Raw genomic sequence first — 15,631 nt, forward strand, 5'->3', positions numbered from 1 at the left:
CCCAAGGAACTAAAACCTCAAGAGCTTTCACCTACAGGGACAAAATTAACAAATTTACATGATCTCGGTGGCATTTGGACCATGTCTTATTTCCAAACTGTATATTTTTCAAAGAGAAGATTCTTAAGAAAACAATGTGGGTTTTTCCCCACATTGGAATCCTATTTGCCAGAAGAGAGCTCTCTTTTCTGTAAGTGGAGGGTGATGCATCGAGCACTCAGCACCAGCTGGGATGAAGTAGATTCCTGCCTGGATTCTGGAGCCACATTGCCTGGGTGTAAATCTAAATTTTATCACTTACTGGCTGTGTCACTTTGAGCAAGTTTTTAAATTCTCTGTGCCTCACTCTCTTAATCCCTTAAATCAAGAAAAATGCTTTCTAGCTCACAAAGATTTTACAAGGAATTAATGATGTAATAAATTTAAAGTATTAAAAAAAAAAGTGCCCAGCACAGAATCAGTGCTCATTAGTCACTTAGGATAAGAGATCTATTTACCACAGTTGAGGAGACAATGTCTAGAGATATATATATATTTAAAAAATCAGTTCAAAGTAGCATTTTCTTATCTCTAGGCAAAAATTTAAAAAGTCACTGAATTCATAAGGTATGAAAGATCACTGTCATCTTGAATATTTGGGGAAATTGTCCAACAAGAAATTGTTCTGATAAGATAAGTTTAATTTAGAGAAACTGAGGTTAAGGGGAAAGGCATTCCGAGCAGTGCCAAGGGGATGAACAGAAGCAAGGAAGCAGAAACTAAGTGAAGGCGGTTGTTTGGGAGAGAAGGGTCACATGAGAAAGAAGAAATGCAGAGTCTGATGACAGAGGGTGAACTATCTCAGTCCCCAGCTTCTGTGAGAACCTGTTTATCCCACCAAGAAGAGCTGATAACTCATTCTGTCAATCCCCAAAACACTTCATGGCCAGCCCATTTTTAACCTCTATTGAGCATCTCTCTCAAGTCTGTCCAGTACTTGGTGCCGTGCATGAATTTGCTGAATCAGTGGAAAACAAACACATAGGACTAGATATTAATATTGGTTTATGTTTAGCAGGTAAAATTATTCTCTGTGCATTTTGGATCAAGATGTCAGGGGAAAAGCATTTTCACCTGTTATTCTTCTTAAAAACTACTTAAAAGCAAAGAGAAAACAACATAAACAGATTGAAACAAACAAACAAACAAACAAATGACACTTCGTTAAATCTACCTAAAAGGAATATAAAAACTAACAGGGCAAAGTATTCTATTAACAAAAATAATTATGGGAAAATAATTCTTTATTACATTTTTAAAAATCAAAGCAGGCATTCTGTGAAAGAGCATGGTTGACAAAAGAAACAGCAAAATCACATCTGGGGATAGGAAATAAGCCGGCTGAGCCCAGGAAAGGCAACAATGTCGAAATTGTGAGTCACATGTAACAAAACACAGGAGTACAGACACTACTTTCAATTACGGAAGACATTAGAAAATTTTAAAAATAAAACTTAAACTGCAACTTCCAAATATTTAGAGAGAAAATGATTAATAAAGCAGAAGGGAAGATCTAACACACAATTGGTATCTCTGAAGAAGAGAGAAGTAATATTCATTTGCAGTTTTGCCAAAATTCTATGTTAACTCTCCTGCCCTTTTTAACATAGTCTGTGGATATCTGGTCCCCTATCCACTTACACTCAGAGGATACAATACTTAGCATCCACCACACTGACAGCATCATACTAACAGAGCAGGTTACACAAGCAGTTGCTTCAACATTGGAGGCCTTGATAAAACACATGTGCTCCAGAGAGTGGGAGAGAAACCCTACTGAGATTCAGGAACTGGACACATTGGGGAAGTTTTTACAGGCCCAGGAGTTAAGGACATGCTAACACCTCCTCCAAAGTAAAATTCATTAAGAAAGAACCAGAGTGTTCTGGGAGCCTTCCTGCGGTTTGGGGGGCTGCTGGGACTAGTTCTCCAGCCTGTATACCGAGTGGCAGAGAAGGCTGCCGGTGGTGCGTGGGATGCAGGGCAGCCACAGCTCTGCGGCAGGACCCAGATGCACCACAAGCAGTCTTGCCACGTGGGCCACAGGATCCAACAGACTTTGTGGTCAAAGCTGTATACTGGGAAAAGAAGCAGGTTGGAGCTTTACTGCATACAAGCTTCCAGGGGAGAAAAATGCAGGTCCTGGGGCCTTAAGAGCAATTCTATGCCATTTACAACAGAGAAAGTTATGGCTCTTGAGGAAGTGCTCCTGTCCTGGTCTGTTTCTGGGCCCTGAAGAAGAGGGAACATTTGCACAAGGGGCATCATGGGAGGATGCTTCCAGCCAGCCATCAGAAGCTGTGTCCTGCCAGATCCTCCAGTAATAAAGTCAGACAGGCAGAGCAGCACGCTATCGTACGATGAAAATGGTACATCTTGATCGAGCCCAAGCAGGACCAGCCACAATTCAAATATGTTTGAATAAAAGCTCTCTTTTCCTACTTCCAATGCAATTTCCACTGAAATAACCATTGTCGGCAGTCATTATATACCATTTACAGCTTTCCCAGTGCTCACTTACACCTGCAGATACACGTACATTTTAATCATTATACAGGTTTTGATCTTTTTCTTAACGATCAGAGCTACACCTCGATCTTCAACCTGATTTTTTTTCTTCAACTAACAGTAGACTGGATATACTAGTTCTCTCACCTCAGTCGATCCTAATTCAGGCTTCATTTGCTGCAGAATTTTTCACTGAAAAGAAGTGTACTTTTCTTCAATGACGGATATTCAAGTTAATTCTTCTATTTTTCTTTGCTACTACACATAAAACTGAAATACATGGAATCTGAGACATTGGCATTTATATTTCTGTAGTCCAGTTTCTCATGGAGGGATTTGTGGGTCAAATGCCATAGACTTATTTCAAATGGAAACTATCAAATTGCTCTGTGGAAATAGAGTGATTCTTCCTATCAGCAAGAAAAAAAAATGAGTGTGCATAGTCAACTAAGAACGTCACCATCAATGAAACCATTCAGGCACTGCACTGGCATTTTAATATTGTTTCATTTAACTGACCAATCATGGTATTGAACATTTTCTCCATTTGGCAATTTGCATTCCCACTTTTGTGAATTGCCTCTTCTTTGTTTGTTTATCTGTTGTTTTCCTTTTGATTATGAATTTTAGACTGTTCTTTGAATATTAGGAATATTATCTCATTGTTTGGCACATTTTCCCTTGTCTTATTACTGTCTTTTAATACTGATTGTGTTACTTTAAGTTTTCTATTAAAACTTTTAGTTTTCATGTCCAGATTAAAAGCTATTCATTCATTCACAATTGTACAAATATTCAGTGAAGTTTTCTTTTTATTATCATCTCATTTCTAAATTACTTAGAAATCTCCCTCATGTCACAGAGAACAAGATTGGAGCATAAAAATACTTGAGAACCACTCTATTCTTCAAGTCATCTTGGATAGGCAGAGTCAGGACTCACATACAGCTTCTAATTCCCCCCTAGTGTTCTTCTTACTATACATTCTGCACGAACAACTATAGTACTGCACAAATAGAGTTCTACTTTACCTACCTATTAGAGAACTTTCCTTTCAAACTTCCTACTGAATGCATCTTTCACCTCCTTGTTCCTCAAGCTGTAGATCAGGGGGTTCACCATGCGGGTTACCACAGCATAGAACAGAGAAATCACTTTGTTCCTATCTAGGGAGGAACTTGAGCTAGGTCGGACATAAGTGAAGAAAAGAGTCCCACAGAGGATGGAGACAACTGCCAGGTGAGAAGAACAAGTGGAGAAGGCTTTCCTCCTCCCATCAGCAGTCTGGATCCTCAGCACGGCCACCAGGATGCAAACATAGGAGACCGTGATGATCAGGCCACTGAGAACTCCCATGGCTCCCGCTAAGATGAAAAGCACCAACTTATTGATCCAGGTGTCTGCACACGCTAGGGAAAGCAGTGGTGAAATATCACAGAAAAAGTGATTGATGATATTTGGACCACAGAAGGGTAAGCAAAAAGTGAAAACTGTATGAGTCATGGTGCTTAGAAGACCCACAGCATAAGGGCCCAGTACCAGCTGCACACAGACCCTCCGGGACATAATGAGGGTGTACAGCAAGGGCTTGCAGATGGCCACATACCGATCATATGCCATGGAAGCCAAGAGCAAACACTCAGTTGCCACAAAAAGACCAAAGAACCACATCTGTGCAGCACAACCCATGAATGAGATGCCTTTTCTCTCTGTGAAGATATCACACAGCATCTTGGGGGCAACGGAAGAAGAGGAAAATGTGTCTACAAAGGACAAGTGGCTGAGAAAAAAGTACATAGGCGTGTGGAGTCTGGGATCGATCCATATGAGAGTGATCATGCCCAAGTTGCCCCCCAGGGTGACAAGATAGACAAAGAGAAAAATGACAAAGAGGACAATTTGCAAGTGGAGATGATCTGTGAGGCCCAAGAAAAGGAATTCAGTCACTGCTGTCTGATTCTGATTTTCCATTGATCATTTGCAATCTGTTACAAGAAGAAAAAAATTTATTTTGAAAAAACTATCATTAAGAGTTAAAAATATTATTTTCAGCCAATAAAAGATTGTCTTAAACACTCTCATAAGAGACAATTATTGAAGTACTGTGGGCTGTACTAAGTAATATTCCTAGAAACTAAGTCAGGCAGTTTGTGCAAAGATTCTGTGTAACTTGGGCAATTCACCCCTGATCTCTGCTCTTTCCCATAAACAGTCCAATTCTATTATCGAAAATTCCTTCAGGTTGTAAGTTTCTACGTAAACTGCTCCCCAAGTTTCATCTTACCGTATGATGAGATTTAAAAAAAAAACACAGCTGGAAGACCTTACTGGGAATACTGTAAAACCAATGAGATATTCAGATCCTAACATATGACATCTGGGAAAGACTAACCAGGGGAGTTCTTGATCTTACAGAATGATCTGTACCTTTCTAATGTTATTAGGACACAATTCAGATATGTGTTTTTCAGTCTGTTCCCTACTCCCAATTGTAAAAAGATGAGGAAAGGACAATATATACAAATGACAAAGAGGTTACTCATGTAAAATAATGTGATGCCACAGAGGGAACAGGGAGGCCATGCCTGTAAGATCTAGTGACCTGGCAAATGCTGGACAGCAACCCGTCATGGAAATTGTGTACAAAACTAAGCATCTTTTGCCCCCAAATCACGTGAAATTACTTTATGTGATTGCCCATATTTCATATAAACTACTTTTAGGGCACTTGTCCTGAAACCTGTCAGGCAATATCAATTGTAGTAATAATATGTAAAATACCAAATGCATAAAACTTTACCCAGGGAACACATTCAAAATACGTTATTTCTGATTCAGTCAAGGAAGAAAAGAAACAAGCTGTTTTAAATTCCTAAGAGAAGATCACTAGGTAGATAATTTATATGAAAAAAATCTGATTTAAATAACATTTATTATCACTACAATTAATGTCTTTTTAAGTACAACAAAAGCAATGTACTACTTTGAATCATCTAGTTATTATATGTGGAGCTCAAATCACAAAAATGGTGACTATATTTTTGATTTATGATTATTTATCAGTATCATGATTATTTTCTTAATGCTCTGTGGAGTACATTTTTATCAGTCAGCAGTCACAAAAACAATTCTAGGCTTAGGTTAGGAGCATTCTCCATTGCATGCATGTTTTTATGTTCATCCAAATATGTCAGTATACGTGTGTGGAGGTAGGGGGTTGAACAGACTCCTCATGTTGGTCCAACCACTATTTATTTATTGTCTATCAATTTATTTCTCTATCTACTTATTTACTTATGAATTTTTTTAGAATGTATGTCTTTTTGAGTCTTCTATACAGCAAGGTGGATGGTCCCTATGCCACTTTACAGCTAACATTCTGTGACCTTAGAATTCCATATGGGCATTGCATTATCTGTGTCATAAAAAAGTAAACAAATCAGTTCGGAAAAGACACAAAAAACAGTTGCTTAGTCTCATAAGGATGTGGACAAAATGCCAGGCTGCTCTCTTTAGAGAACCTGGGCTGTGGAGGACGATGTTCTATTCCCAAAGTTCAAACTCATCCTGATGTTTCTCCACCATATTTCAAAAACTTCACAGTATCCAAAATGCAACGTACTCACTACTGTAAGGATATCCTTCATGGAGCTCCTTGAAGTGCTTCAGGGGAAATAATCATCAGAATTATCTAGAATTAACGATGGAAATTTCAACTCCCCTCATGACGGCAGCCTTTTCTAAGGGGCATAGTTTTTTAGGCACTCGGTGAAGAAGACAAATTCCTCATCCTGAACATCCGGGAGTAAAGAGATACTCTTTGACCTGCACATTGATTCACATGCTGCACAGAATAAGGGACCTTTTCTTTGGCGTTTTCAATAATTTAGAGCCCAGTCCCCAAAGAACTAAAACCTCAAGGGTTTACACTTGAACGGGCAAAATTAACATGACCTCAGTGGCATCTGTACCAAGTGTTACTTCTTAACTGTATCTTTCCTAATGAGAAGATTCCTAAAAAACAACGTGGGTTTTCCCCACTTTGAGGTTCTCCGTTGCCAAAAGTGAGCTCTCTATCAGTGGAGAGTAATGTTTTGAACAGCCAGCACCAGCTGGGATGTACATTCTTGCCCAAATTCTGGAGCCTCATTTCCTGGGTGTAAATCTGAATTTCATCACTCACTGGCTATGTCACTTTGAGCAAGTTTTTAAATCCTCTATACCTCACTCTCCTAATCTCTTAAATCAAGAAAAATGATTACTAACTCACAAGTATGTCAGAAGGATCAAATGATGTAATGCATTTAAACTATTTTTTAAAAAGAGAGTGTCCAGCACAGAATCATTGTTCTTTAGTCACTTAGTATTATAAGGGACTATAGCACAGTTGCTGAGAAAGTATTATGATGTAAGAATAAAACATCAGTTCAAGGTAGCATTTTCTTATCTCTAGGCAAAAATAAAAAACAGTCACTTCCAAAGAATTCCAAAGGAAAGACAGGTCACTATAAGCTGAAACAGATGACAATGTCAAAGAAAGGATTGTTCTGAAAAGAGAAGTATATTTAGATAAACTACAGTTAAGTGGAAAGGCATTCCAGGCAGTGCTAATGAGATGAACAGAAGCAAGGAAGCAGAAACTAAGTCAGGCAGTTTTTTGGGAGAGAAGGGTCACAAGAGAGAGAAGAAAGTGTAGAGTCTTATGACAGAGGGTGAACTGTCTCAGTCACCGGCTTCTCTGGGAACCTAATTGTTTATCCCACCAAGAAGATCTGATAACTCATTCTGTCAACCCCCATAACACTTCATTGCTAGCTCATTTTTAACTCCTATTAAGTATCTACCTCAAAAGTCTATCAATAATTGGTGTTGTGTACGTATTTGCTGAATTAGTGGGAAACTAACCTATAAAACCTATAGATAGATAGATAGATATAATTCATAATGGTTCACACTCAGCAGTTAAAATTGTTCTGTATACATTCGGACTAAAGGTGTCAGGAAAAACTGTTTATACTTGTTATTCTCCTTAATCACTTAAAAGCAATTATACAACAATAAAAATAGATTTAAACAATAGAAAATTACACATCATTAAATATACCAAGAAAAAAGAATATTAAAAACAACAGGAAGAACTATTCTATTAATCAAAAAAGTTATCCAAAAATTTTTCTTTATTACATTTTCAAAAATTAAAACATGCGTTCTGTGAAATGGAAATGTTGAAAAAAGTAATAGCAGCGCTATACCAGGTGACAGGAAGTAAGCAACTGAGTCCAGTAAAGGAAACAATATCAGAATTCTCAGTTACATGGAACAGAACAAAAAAGAAGTAAATATGCCACTTAAAACGATCATGGAACACATCTGAGATATTAAAATATAAAATTTAAATATAAACTACAAGTTCTAAATGTTTAGAAAGAGAATAATTAATACACAAAAAGGAAGATCTAACATAGAAATAATTGGTATCTCTGAGGAAGAGAAATGCAATATTCATTTACAGTTTCATCAACAGTCTATGTTAACTCTCCTACCCTCCATAATATATTCTGTAGATGAATAAAAGCTCTCCTTTCCTACCCCCAGTGCCATTCCCAGTGAAATAATCACTGTCACAGCCGCTGTATATACTTTGCAGTTCTCCCGATGATTGTTTACACCTATATGAACATATGTACATCTTATTCACGATGTAGCTTTTGCCCTTTTTCATTACGATCAGTGCTACACACTGAACTTCAATCTGATTTTTTTTCCTCACCTAACACTAGAGTGGATACAATAGTTCTCTTCAATTCAATCCATAAATATTTATTCAGCCTTTATTTTCTGCAGAACATGTCACTGAAAAAAAAAGTATACTTTTCTCCAATGACGGTTATTCAAGTTACTTCTTTTATTTTTCTTTGCCACTGAAATATAGGAAATCTTAGGCTTAGGCATTTGTATTTCTGTAGTTTAGATTTCTAATGGAGGGATTTTCAGGTCAAATGCCATACAAATTTATCATTTTAAATGGAAACTACCAAATTGCTCTGTGGAAATAGAGCAGTTCTTCCCATCAGCAGGAAATAATGAGTGTGTATAGCCAAATAAGAACCTCACCATCATTGAAACTATAGATGTTTCATCTGCATTGAAAGGCACTGCAATTGCATTTTAATTTTATTTCATTAACCTGATCAGTCATGATGTCGAACTTTTACTGCACATCCGTTTGGCAATTTCCATTCCCATTTTTGTGAACTGCCTCTTCCTTTGTTTGCTTCTTTATTGACTGTTTCCCTTTTTGATTGTGAATTTTAGACTGATTGTTGAATATTAGGGATATTATCTCATTGTTTGGCACATATGCATACATATTTCCTTTTGTTTTATTACTTGCCTTTAATATTGTCTGTGGTACTTTAAATTTTCTATTATAACTTTTAGTTTTCATGTCTGATTAAACAGTATTTACACATCCATGACTGGACAAATATTCAGCTAAGTTTTCTTCTAGTCTATTTTCACTTTTATATTCTCAATCCATCACTACATTATTTGGAAACCCCTTTCATTCACAGAGAACAAGACTGGAGCAGAAAAATATTTAAAAACTACTCCATTTTTCAAGTCATTGTGAATTGGGAGAGCCAGGACTCACATGCAGCCTCTAATCCTGTCTAGTGTTTTTTTTTTACCTACACATTCAGTACCAACAGGTATGGTAAAGCACAAATAGAGTTCTACTTTACCTACCTATTAGAGAACTCTTCCTCTCAAACTTCCTACTGAATGCATTTTTCACCTCCTTGTTCCTCAAGCTGTAGATCAGGGGGTTCAACATGGGGGTTACCACAGTATAAAACAGAGAAATCACTTTGTTCATATCTAGGGAGGAACTTGAGCTAGGTCGGACATAAGTGAAGAAAAGAGTCACACATAGGATGGAGACAACTGCCAGGTGAGAAGAACAAGTAAAGAAGGCTTTCCTCCTCCCATCAGCAATCTGGATCCTCAGCACGGCCACCAGGGTGCAAACATAGGAGACCATGATGATCAGGCCACTAAGAACTCCTATGGCTCCCGCTAAGATGAAAAGCACCAACTTATTGATCCAGGTGTCTGCACACGCTAGGGAAAGCAGTGGTGAAATATCACAGAAAAAAGTGATTGATGATATTTGGACCACAGAAGGGTAAGCAAAAAGTGAAAACTGTATGAGTCATGGTGCTTAGAAGACCCACAGCATAAGGGCCCAGTACCAGTTGCACACAGAACCTCCCGGACATAATGAGGGTGTACAACAAGGGCTTGCAGATGGCCACATACCGATCATATGCCATGGAAGCCAAGAGCAAACACTCAGTTGCCACAAAAAGACCAAAGAACCACATCTGTGCAGCACAAACCATGAAAGAGATGACTTTTTTTTCTACAAAGATATCACATAGCATCTTGGGGGCAATGGAAGAAGAGGAAAACGTGTCTACAAAGGACAAGTGGCTGAGAAAAAAGTACATAGGCGTGTGGAGTCTGGGATCGATCCATATGAGAGTGATCATCCCCAAATTACTCCCCAGGGTGACAAGATAGACAAAGAGAAAAATGACAAAGAGGACAATCTGCAGGTGGAGATGATCTGTGAGGCCCAAGAAAAGGAATTCAGTCACTGCTGTCTGATTCTGATTTTCCATTGATCATCTGTAATTTGTTAATAAGAAAGAGAAACATTTTATTATTTAAAAATATATCACTAAGAGTAATAAATAACATTTTAATTCAATAACAATATTTTAAACAGGCTTGTTATAGAAAAGTAGTGAAATAATGTCAAGCTCGAAGATAATATTCCTAGATACTAGGTCAGGACAGTTGATGCAAAGATCCTGTGTCAACTTGGATATTCACCCTTGACGTTTGCTCTCTCCCATCAAGAGTCCAGCTCTATTATCTAAAACTTTTTCAAGTGATGAGTTTGTACATGAACTACTCCCCAAGTTTCATCTTACTGTATGATGGGATTAAAAAAAAAAAAAGAAACAGCTGGAAGACCTTACTGGGAATACTGTAAAACCAACGAGATATTCAGATCCTAACATATGACATCTGGGAAAGACTAACCAGGGGAGTTCTTGATCTTACAGAATGACCAATACCATTGTAATATTATTAAGACACAATTCACATGTGTGTTTTTCAGTCTGTTCCCTACTCTCAGTTGTAAAAAGATGTGGAAATGATAACACACACAAATGACAGACGTTACTCATATAAAATGATAGGATGCCACAGAGGGAATGAGGAGGCCATGCCTGTAAGATGAACTGATCTGGTAAATGTTGGACAGCAACACGTCATGGAAATTGTGTACAAAATTGTGCACCAAAATAACGTGGAATTACTTTATGTGATTGCCCATATTTCACATAAACTACTTTCAGGGCACTTATCCTGAAATCTGTCAGGCAATATCAATTATAGTAATAATATATGTAAAATGTCAAATGCATAACATTTTATGCAGAGAACATATTCAAGAATATGTTATTTCTGATTCACTAGCAAGGAGGAAAAAAGTCAACTGTTTTAAATTCCTAAGGGAAGATCACTATGTAGGATATTTTTTGTGAAAAAATACTTTCAAGCAACATTTATTATCACTGAATGTCTTCTTTCAGTAAAATGGAAGCAATATATTACTCTTAAGTCAGACAAAGACAAATATCTTATGGTATCCCTTATATCTGGAGTCTGAAAAAATGATACAAGTTAACTTATTTATAAAACAGAAATAAACTCACAGATACAGAAAACAAACTGATAGTTACCAAAGGGGGAAATGGGAGGAGGAATTAAATTAGGAATTTGGGATCAACAGATACACACTACTATATATAAAAGAGACAAAACACAAGGATCTGCTGTACAGCACAGGGCACTATATTCAATACTTGTAATTACCTATAATAGAAAGGATCTATAAAAGGAGGTCATATATGTAACTGAATCACATTGCTGTACACCTGAAACACTGTAAATAACTATACTTCAATTTAAAAAATTTGAAAGCAATATACCACTCTTGAATTATATAGTAATTACGTGTGGAGCTTAATCTATAAAAAATAGTGAATATATCCATTTTATTTATGATATTTATCATTATCATGATCATTTGCTTAATGCTACATGGAGTATATTTTCAGCACAAAGAAAATTCTAGGCTTAGATATGAAGCCTTATCCATTGCATGAATATTTTCATTTTTGTCCATCCAAATATGCCAGTATAGTTGTGTGGAGGTAGGGGGTTGTACAGACTGCTTCTGGTCTTTGGTCAAGCCACTATTAATTTATTTAAATGAAAGTCACTTTCAGCAGGATTATCTCTATGCCACTTTCATAGCTAACATTCTATGACTTTAGAATTCCTTAAGGACATCACAGTATCTCTATGTCAAAAAGAAATAAATAAGAAAATCAGTTCAGAAAAAATCACCAAAAAGACCAGTTACTTACTCTCATAAGGATGTGAACAAAATGCCAGTCTGCTCTCTTTAGAGAACCTGGGCTGAGGAGGGGGATGTTACCTTCCCAAAGTGCAAACTCATCCTGCTGCTTCTCCACCATATTTCAAAAACTTCATAGTATCCAAAATGCAATGTCCTCACTTCTCTAAGGATATCCTTTGTGTATCTCCATTAACTGCTTCAAGGGAAATAACCATTTTCTAGGAACAAGGATGGAATTTTCAACTTCCCTCATGGTGGCAAATATTTTTATGGAGATTTCTTGGATTTTCTAGGTAATTGGTGAAGAAGGCAAATCCTTCATCTTGAACATCTTGGGAGTAAAGAGATACTCTTTTACCTGCACATTGATTCACATGTTGCACAGAATAAGGGACTTTTTCTTTTGGGGTTTTTAATGATTTAGAGCCAGGTCCCTAAAGAACTAAAACCTCAAGAGCTTACACCTGGAGGGACAAAGTTAACATGATCTCAGTTGCATTTGGACCAAGTGTTATTTATCAACTGTATCTTTTCTCAAAGAGAAGACTGCTAAAAAACAGTGGTTTTTCCCACTTTAGGACCCTCCATCATCAAAAGAGGGCTCTCTTTTCTATGAGTGGGGAGTGATGCGTTGAGAACCCAGCACCAACTGGGAGGATGTCGTCTGCTGCCTAGTTTCTGGATCCACGTTGCCTACAAACCTTAACTTCATCACTTACTGGCTGTGTCACTTTGAGAGAATTTTTAAATCTCTCTGTGCCTCATTCTCTTAATCTCCAAAATTAGACAGTATCTGACAAAAAAAAAAGAAAACATCAATTCAAAGCAGCATTTTCTTATCTCGAGGCAAAAATGAAAAAACTGTCACCGGACACCTGAAGTACGACAGATGATTGTCAGCTTGAATATATGAGGAAATGTTAAAAGAAGAAAAGGTCTGAAAAGATAAGCTTAATTTAGATAAACTGAAATTAAGGGGAAAGGCATTCTAGGCAGTGCTAATAAGATGAACAGAAGCAAGGAAGCTAAGTCAACGCAGTTGTCTGGGAGAGAAGGGTCACAAGAGAGAGAAGAAATGCAGAGTCTGATGACAGAAGGTGAACCGTCTCAGTCACCGGCTTCTCTGAGAACCTAATTGTTTATCCCATCATTCTATCAACCCCCATAACATTTCACTGCTAGCTCGTTTTTAACCCCTATTAAGTATCTGTCTCAAAAGTTCATCAATAATTGGCGTTGTGTCCATATTTGTTGAATTAGTGGAAAACAAGTCCATAAAACCCACATAATTCATAATGGTTCATATTTAGCAGATAAAATTACGTTATCTACTTTTGATTAAAGATGCCAGGAAAAAAGTGTTTATACCTGTTATTTGTCTTAAAACCACTTAAAAGCAATGAGAAAACAACAAAAGCAGATTCTTAAAAATGGCACATCATTAAACCTACAAGAAAAGAAATGGAAAACAACAGGAAGAAGCATTCCATTAACAAAACTACGTGCAGGTGACGTGTTACTACGCACAGAAAACACGAAAGACTCCGCATGAAAAATAAATACTTAGGAATAAACCTGACCAGGGAGGCAAAAGACATACGCAGAGAACTATAAAATATTAAGAAAATTAAAGATGATTTAAAGAAATGGGAAGATATCCCATGCTCTTGACTGGAAGAATTAATATTGTTAAAATGGCCATACTACCCAAGGCAATATGCAGATTCAGTGCAATCCCTGTAAAATTACCATTGACATTTTTCACAGAACAGGAAGAAAAAAAATTAAAATTTGTATGGAAACACAAAAGACCCCAAAACAATCTTGAGAAAGAAGACCAGAGCTGGAGGAATCACACTCCTTGACTTCAAACTATACCACAAATCTACAGTAATCAAAACCGTATCTAACTGGCACAAAAACAGACAATATAGCTCGATGGAACAGAAGTCCAGTAATAAAACTACACACTTACAGTCAACTTATCCACAACAAAGGAAACAAGAATATACGATGGAGAAAAGACAGTCTCTTCAATAAGTGGTGCTGGGAAAACTGGACAGCTACACGTAAAAGAACAAAATTAGAACATTCCCTAACACCATATACAAAAACTCAGAATGGATTAAAGACCGAAATGTAAGAAAGACCAGATACTATAAAACTGCTAAGGGAAAACATAGCAGAACAGCTACACGTAAATCAATAAAACTAGAACACTCTCTCACACCATACACAAAAAACTAAACTCAAAATGGGTTAATGACTAAACAAGACACAAGACTATAAATTTATAAGATTTGCACAGCAAAGGAGACCATAAACAAAATGAAAATACAACTTACAGAATGGAAGAAAATGTTTACGAATGATGTGACTGGCAAGGCCTTAATTTCCAGAATATACAAAGAGCTCATACAACTCAATAACGAAAAGACAAACAACCCAATCAGAATTCGGCAGGAGCTCTAAATAGACGTTTCTGCAATGGAGACACACAAATGGTCAACAGGCACATGAGAAAAAGGCTCAATATCACTAATTATCAGAGAAATGCAAATCAAATCTACCGTGAGGTATCACCTCACACAGGTCAGAGTGGTCATCATTAACAAAATCCACAAATCATAAATGCTGGAGAGGGTGTGGAGAAAGGGGGACCCTCCTACCCTGTTGGTGGGAATGTAGTTTGATGCAGCTGTTATGGAAAACAGTATGGAGATTCCTTAAAAAACTGAAAATAGATTTATCCTATGTCCAGCAATCCCACTCCTGGGCATATATCTCAGGGAACTCTAATTTGAAAAGATACATGCACCCCAATGTTCATAGCAGCACTATTTACAATAGCCAAGACATGGAGGCAACCTAAATGTCCATCAACCGATAACTAGATAAAAAGTTGTGTGTATATGTACACACACACACACACACACACACATCAGAATCCAATCAGTCGTTAAAAAAGAAAAAATAATGGCATTTGCACCAATAGGAATGGAACTAGAGATCGTCATACTAAGTGAAGTAAGCTAGAAAGAGAAAGAAAAATACCATATGATACCATTTTTATTTGGAATCTTCTTTAAAAGTACACCAAATGAAGTTATTTACAAGACAGAGGCAGACTCACAGACATAGAAAACAAATTTATGGTCCCCAGGGTGGAAAAAATGGGGGAGGATGGAGAGATAAATGGGGAGTTCAGGGTTTGCAGAGACCACTATTATACAAATTAGATCAGCAACAAGGTCCTACTGTATAGCACAGGAAACTCTACACAACATCTTATAACAGCCCATAATGAAAACGACTATGAAAAGGAATATATATATATTTATATATATATATATGCGTAACTGGATCACTATTGTACACAAGAAATGAACACACATTATAAACTGTACTTCAATTTATAAGATGTTTTAAATATCTTCATTAAGAATCTGTTTGGAGTAGATGGGAAACTTAACATTTATTTACATTTGGTGTTATACAATTTAAATTTTGTGCTACGTGCAATTATTCTTTATAAGTGGAGAAAAACACTGAAAATTATGTTGAAAGGAATATATTTAA

At 36.9% G+C, this 15,631-nt stretch overlaps 1 protein-coding gene and 1 pseudogene across 1 annotated transcript; both read right to left on the bottom strand.

The window, feature by feature from the left end:
* Positions 1-3,585: 3,585 nt before the first annotated feature.
* LOC140698881 (olfactory receptor 5G3-like) lies at positions 3,586-4,518 on the bottom strand. Its single transcript, XM_072970724.1, has one exon. The coding sequence runs from the start codon at positions 4,516-4,518 to the stop codon at positions 3,586-3,588; it is 933 nt and encodes a 310-aa protein (XP_072826825.1).
* A 4,771-nt stretch (positions 4,519-9,289) lies between these two features.
* Positions 9,290-10,235, bottom strand: LOC102531661 (olfactory receptor 5G3-like; annotated as a pseudogene).
* Positions 10,236-15,631: the final 5,396 nt, after the last annotated feature.

This window comes from Vicugna pacos, chromosome 10 (genome assembly GCF_048564905.1).
Source record: "Vicugna pacos chromosome 10, VicPac4, whole genome shotgun sequence".
Classification (NCBI taxonomy): Eukaryota; Metazoa; Chordata; class Mammalia; order Artiodactyla; family Camelidae; genus Vicugna; species Vicugna pacos.

Excerpts from the sequence above, each read along its gene's own strand:
- LOC140698881 (XM_072970724.1), bottom strand. The coding sequence starts at position 4,518 with ATGGAAAATCAGAATCAGACAGCAGTGACTGAATTCCTTTTCTTGGGC.